This window comes from Myotis myotis, unplaced genomic scaffold (assembly GCF_014108235.1).
Source record: "Myotis myotis isolate mMyoMyo1 unplaced genomic scaffold, mMyoMyo1.p scaffold_m19_p_4, whole genome shotgun sequence".
Taxonomy (NCBI): Eukaryota; Metazoa; Chordata; class Mammalia; order Chiroptera; family Vespertilionidae; genus Myotis; species Myotis myotis.
Genome location: NW_023416346.1, coordinates 81,491,879 through 81,497,994, shown reverse-complemented (window position 1 = coordinate 81,497,994; position 6,116 = coordinate 81,491,879). Strand labels below are relative to the sequence as shown.

The 6,116-nt window shown below is 58.8% G+C and overlaps 1 protein-coding gene across 1 annotated transcript; it reads right to left on the bottom strand.

Annotated features, from left to right (window-relative positions):
• Positions 1–503: 503 nt before the first annotated feature.
• Positions 504–3,218, bottom strand: LOC118653496 (uncharacterized protein CXorf49 homolog). Its single transcript, XM_036304174.1, has 3 exons — positions 2,022–3,218; positions 684–760; positions 504–621 (listed from the first exon to the last, which is right to left on the bottom strand). The coding sequence occupies exons 1-3, from the start codon at positions 3,216–3,218 to the stop codon at positions 504–506; spliced, it is 1,392 nt and encodes a 463-aa protein (XP_036160067.1).
• Between the last annotated feature and the right edge of the window lie 2,898 nt (positions 3,219–6,116).

Below are 6,116 nucleotides of genomic sequence, written 5' to 3'. Positions count from 1 at the left end.
CCATTCAGAATTTGTCAAACAAACAAGACCCACAGAAGCCATAGCAAGCAGCAGTTGAAGGGAGAATCAGCGAGGCATCTCTAGACGTCCGTCCTGAGAGAAGATCTCTAGGACCGGTTCTCCTTGGCAAAGTGTGCTTGTAGCTCCGACCACACTTTCTTTCCTCTCTGTCCACACACCTAGCTGTACATGCACAGTAGGCTCCAGGGCCAGGCGTGCTGAGTTCTCCTCCCCTCAGGAATGTTGGGCCCTGTGAGGCCGCCTGTACCTGCAGCCTGCCCCAGCCCCATGCTAAGGCACTGAAGTCTGGCCCTGCCCCTGCCCCTGCCCCTGCCCCTGCCCCTGCCCCAGCCAGAGGTTCCTCCTACCTAGTTGCTGTCTAAGGTCGTATATTTGTCTCTGCAGCTCCGGGCACTAGGCCAGCAGACACCAGAGAAAGAGAAATGATTAGTATACTCAGGCCTCCTCGCCCCTCGACGACACCCCCGCCCCCACCACCTGGGCTAGCCCCGCATGGGCTCCTCAGTGGGAAAAGGAGGTGCAATGCCCTCCTTGAGGTGTGGGATGGCGGCAGCGGCGGCGGCGGTGTGGGGAGAGGGGACAGACACGGGTCGGTTTAATCTGGACACACATCCCACAGTCTAGCTCAGAAATGCACTTCTAGGAGCCAGAGGAAGCATTACCCGAGGACAACCCTCTGCTCCAGGTGGTTGCTGCTGCCTTTCCGGTGCTGGGGGATGTCCAAGTGGTGCCTGGTCACCTGAGAGGGAAAGGACACAAAATCCAGCCTCCAAAGCTCCCAGGGAGGTGGAAAGGGCTTAGCAGGGTCTCACGTGAGGCAGCACCCCCCTCTGCTGGCAGCAAGTCGCCCCTGCTCTGCCCAGCAGCTCCACCCTTCTCTCTGGGCCTGCCTCGCCTGTTCCCCAGGGGCAGCCCACCCACGGCTGTGGTCCCCAACACTGTGTGTGGCCCTGGGTTGGATGCTTGCAGAGCTGCAGGCAAAACCAGCCCCTGGGGCGAGCCCAGTGGCCCAACACGACCAATCGGAAAAGGCCCTGTTCCGCTGAAACTCTGTGTCTGGAGTGGCAGTTTGGGGCACAGCCACGAGAATCACCCCTGTGCACAAACCCCATGCAGAGGATGAAGTGCCTTGAGCCCTGCCCTGTCCAGGCACCCTATTTCCTGTGGGAGAAGCTGTCTGGGCAGGCAGGGAGGCAGGGAGCAGGGCTGAGCCCCTGGTGGAGCCAGAGCAGGAGGGTTCCCTCCTCAGCCTCCCCCCCCCCCCCCCCCCCCCCCCGCTCCCAGCAGACCCATGGGACTCACTGGAGGCTGTGGGCCCTCTGGGCAGGACTTCTCCCTGGCTCAGGGCCCAGGGCTGTGCTTGTCCTGGAACCCCGGCGGCTCTGCTGTAGCCGTCACCGCTGTTGCATTCTCGGCAGAATGGCCCTGGACTGTGTGTCTGAGGACGAAATAAAAATTTCTCACTTATTTGGACTCGGGATGTGTGTGTGTGTGTGTGTGTGTGTGTGTGTGTGTGTGTAGGGGCTGGGGTGAGGCAGGGAATAGGGAAGGCAGTTCTGAGGCGGACCCCATCAGCACTTTCGCCCTCAGTGAGCCCCGGTCAGGAGGCCAGGCTGAGCTAGACACAACAGTGGGGTGCTGAGACAGCCCACGGCCCCCTGCAAGGACAGCTCGGGGAGCAGCTAGCAAGTAGGAGTCAGGGAGCCGATGGTTCTAAACATTGAAGCTTTGGGGCCCAAAGTCTTAAGGGGTCCCCCGATCCAAACCAGCTGCCCCAGCCCTCCCTACCACCCTAGCGGGGAAACTTGCCAGGTGCGGAGAATGGTGCCTGGCACACATGGAGGGCTAGCTTAGGGTTTGCCCTGGCTAAAACCACCCAGATCTGGCATCCTAATGACCCAGGGTGCCCAATGACAAGCCCTGAGGAGGGACAGAGGGAGCATGCCTAGAGAAGTGCAGGGCGGGTTGGGGAGCGGGGAGGACCGTGGCCTCATACTCACTTGGACTTTTGGGCCTGGGGCGCTCTCCGGTTCCTTTTCTTCTACCACCACCGGCAGGGACCCCTTCTTCCTCCTGGCCCCAGACTTCTGCCCAGCGCCGGTGTGCTTGGGCTGTGTGGTTCCCAAAGGGTCCAAGGAATACCCCTTGCCCCTCCCAAACACCGGACCACCAGCGACTGGGGGGAAGGTGGCTGGCTCCAGGGCAGCTGCTGAGACTCCCTGCCCCCAGGAAGGGAAGGTACCCTGGGGGGCTACTTTGGAGGCCCCCCCTAGGGATTTCTTCTCCTGGGCCACTTTCCTTCCAGGAGTGGCCTTGGGCGGGCTGCCTGCAGCAGCGGCTCCCGGCAGGTAGCTGGGTCTGCTCCCCGCCTTCCCGCAGACCACACTTTGGGGTTTCCTACGGGACGCGTCCAGCTCTCCAACAGCCCGCCTCGCCCCAACTGAAGCCAGTCGTGGGGGAGCGGAGGGCAGGAAAGAGCCTGGCACGCAAAGGAACTTGTCCCTGGCATGGGCACCCGAGTGTCTGGGTGTGTCTTGCAGGCTCCTGGGTTTGGCCTGGCCCCCTCCTTTGCCATAGAGGCTCAAACTCAGCAGGCACAGCTCGCTGAAGTCATCTGATGGCTCGGAGTGGGAAGGCCAGCCCACCAGGCCTTCTTCCGAGGACCACTGGGGACCCACGGTGACCCTTGACCTATTCTTAGCTCCTCTTTTGCAGTTTCCCCAGGCCCGGCCTCCCCCAGGCCCCATGACGGGCAGCCGGGCTGTGGAAGGCCGCCGAGATCCCACCAGACCATAGGCCTGCGAGCTTCTACCCTCGGGACCTGCCTGCAAGTCCACCCAAAGGGCGGACGCCTCAGAGTCGCAGCAGCTCTCTGGGGAGGGGTTTCTGCAGACAGCCAGGTGATCCCGGTCGGTCAGCTGCTGCAGGGTGGCCATCGCGGCCTCCTCCGCAAGGTAGTCCAGAGTGCCCCCGTCGAAGTCGGCCGGGGAGCCAGGTCGGCCTTCGCAACCCCAAAGCACCCCTTCCATCACTTCCCGCTCGTCCTGGAAGCCTTCGGGGTCTGAGAACGCGCCCTCGTCCTGGCTGCTCGGCAGGGGCGTCCCCAAAGTATGGCCTAGTCCACCGGCCTGCTCCCCGCCCTCTGGGTGGGACCCCACTCCCCAAACAGACCCCTCGTCCTTGTTGGGGGAGCTCATGTCGCCAAGTCCCGACAGCCCAGGTACAGGGTAAACGGTCGCCCTGAGCACAGGCAGCGGCAGGAGCGCGAGGCCTTGACCTTCTGAGAGAGCGTTTGTCACCACAGGCAGCTCACGCGGTGGCCTCCAAGCGTGCGCGACTCCCAAGAGCCATCAACGTCCAGGCGTTCTCATTGGTGCGTGTCCCACCGCCTGCCAATCAGTGCGCCCCTTCTAGGCCCGCCCCCCAGGCCCTGGCCAATAGGGTGGAGGGCCTCTGGTTGGTCCAGGCGTGCCTGCGACGTCACAGCGGCAGTTGGAAGCCAATCTGGTGGAGGAGTGTGGTCATAGGGGGGCTCCTCCCATCACTTCCTGCCCCGCCTCCCCCGGCCAGGCACCTACTGTCCAACCGGAGTCAAAGCACCTAGCCTCCGTTTCCCATGTACGAAGCGGGGAGATGATGCACCTGTCTGGGGGGTGGGTCGAGGGGTGGTGAGGGTGCAAGCTCAGGATGGAGGTGAAGCACCAGCCACTCTTCTGCAACAACACTTACGACCCAACAGGGAAACGCACACCCGAGCGCGTGGTCAGCGGTGGGTCCACATACATTTTCCATAAAGGCCCAGGGAGCAAAAGTTGTGGCATTTACGGGCGGCAGGGCCTCTGTCACAACTCCGTTTCCGTTCGGATGGGTGGTCAAATCGGCCCAGGGCTGTGTGTTGCTGGGCCGGTTTGGTGGAAGGGCTGGGGTTTGCCCCCTCCCTCAGCCCCGCCTCCACTCTGAGTCAGTTCAAAGAAGAGGGAATCCCCATGGCCAGTGCACACCCCAAAAGATGCTCACCATCACTGATCCTGGGGACACGGACGCAAACCATAAACCCATTTTCACAGCAGGTCTGCAATAATCACAGAGCTTAACCGTCCCACGGGTGGGAGAGGTTATGAGCAAGCCCGTGCTTGGCCCACTGTGAAGTGGTCGAGGTGGGGGGCCTGGGGGGAGGGAAGCGGCGGCCTGTGCGCAGGCACAGAAGAACCGTTTGGGGAGGCAATTGCGCAGAATCCGGGAAAAGCAACTTACACAGCCCTTGCTACATAAGCGCTGTAGATAAATAGTGACACATCCTCCCGACCATGCTAGGATTGAAGTACTCGCCGTCACCACCCTCTTACAGGTGAGGAAGCAGGCACTGAGAGGTTCGGCCACTGGCTCAAGGCCACTGGGCTTGTAGCGATCAGCGGCAGGATCGCAACCAACACAGTCCCGCTCCAGAGCCCTTGCTTTGGAGCAGAAAATCTTAAAAATGAAAAAGCGCCCATTCCCTCCGTGACCAGGCATGGACCTCTGCCGAGTGCACCTTCTGGACACACGCTGGTACGTGTAGTGCATCAGGACACATGCTCAAGGGTGGTGGGAAACACTGGCAACACTCTAAATTCCCACCAGGAAGGAGGTGGATGAATGCAGTGTAGTGTATGCACCCTACATCTTTTGACTGGGTAGATGAAAACGCCCCAGTCAAAAGAATGCACAGATTCCAAAGGCACACAGCAAGCTGCAGAGCAATGGCGTTGGATACGCATTTGTAACTTTTTTTTTTAAACTAGTCAATCCGATATAAGGTCTGAGAGTACATATAGATGTGCCTACAGACATGTTATAAAGGCCTGGGAGGACGAACAGCCAATGCTTACCAGTGGGCAGCCCGCCAGGGCGCCAGTTGTCTCTCAAATTTTCCTGAACCGCCTGCTTCCCAGCTTCCCAGCTTCCCTGAGCTAAGCAGCCTTGGCCCTCCCTTGGTTTCTATAAGGCCCTCCAGTGTTAGAATTTCCACTTGCTTGCCACCCAACCCCTACTCCAACAGCCCTCCTCCCTTCCTTCCACACCTTCTTCCTCTCTTTCCCATTCATACTCCCCTGTCTTTAAAAACATTATATATATTATATACATATATATTATATACATATATTTTATATATATTTCAGAGAGAGGAAGGGACAGGGAGAATGTAGGGCGTGGCTATAGGGTTAAGCCTCGGACTGACCTGTTGGCAAAGCCACAAACCAGTCCCAGCTTAGAGGGCACAGTCCCCTTAGCATAATTAGGCTTGACCTTATGTTGCTCCCTAGATCTTATCTGGGAAGCTAATGGGCTGAGGGAGATGTAGCAAGTGCTGCCAAAACAAGTGAAACTCACAAGAACATTGTAACTATGGTGACCACTACCTTGTTTACCTCTGGCTATAAAATAAAGGCTCACCTCGCCTCTGGATCTCTCTCTGTGGCCTCAGCCAGGCACAGGAAGATCCACCCCTAGACCCAGCTTATTCTCTTTGTCTGTCATTTCTTCATCCTTCACCGCCCTCGCTCAGGCTTTCGAACCCTTGGCTGAGCTGGCTCGGCACAGGAGAGATGGAAACATCAATGATGAGAGAGAATCATTGATTGGCTGCCTCCTGCACACCTCCTACTGGGGATCGAGCCTGAAACCTGGGCATGTGCCCTAACCAGGAATCCAACCGTGAATTCCTGGTTCATAAGTTGATGCTCAACCACTGAGCCATGCCTGGTCGGGCCATACTCCTCTGTCTTTCCAGTCGCCTCTCCCTCCTGCAGCCTACTCTGGCTGATCTCCTAGAGAGGCCCGAGCTGTCTGAACACCTCTTGCCAGAGGGCACTCAAAGACCCAATTTTTCTGGCTCTGATAGAGAAGGTTATGCAGCAGGGAGATTGGGTACACTCTAAATCTCTGATCCTCCTCCTCAAGTGTGCCCTGCCTCCCCTCCCCCCAACCTCTGCCTGTGTGTAGCTGATGCCCTCTCCCACTCCTCCCAGTGACTTTTAAAGACATGGTGTGCTATTTCCGACCTGCTAAGATGGATGAGGAAGGATATAGCAAAATCTCCTGTGCCCACCACGGTC

Excerpts from the sequence above, each read along its gene's own strand:
- LOC118653496 (XM_036304174.1), bottom strand. The coding sequence starts at position 3,218 with ATGAGCTCCCCCAACAAGGACGAGGGGTCTGTTTGGGGAGTGGGGTCC. Across the intron at positions 761-2,021 it reads CCCCAGGCCCAAAAGTCCAA|GTGACCAGGCACCACTTGGA; the intron begins GTGAGTATGAGG and ends TTTCCCTCTCAG. Across the intron at positions 622-683 it reads GAGCAGAGGGTTGTCCTCGG|ATTAAACCGACCCGTGTCTG; the intron begins GTAATGCTTCCT and ends ATGTGTGTCCAG.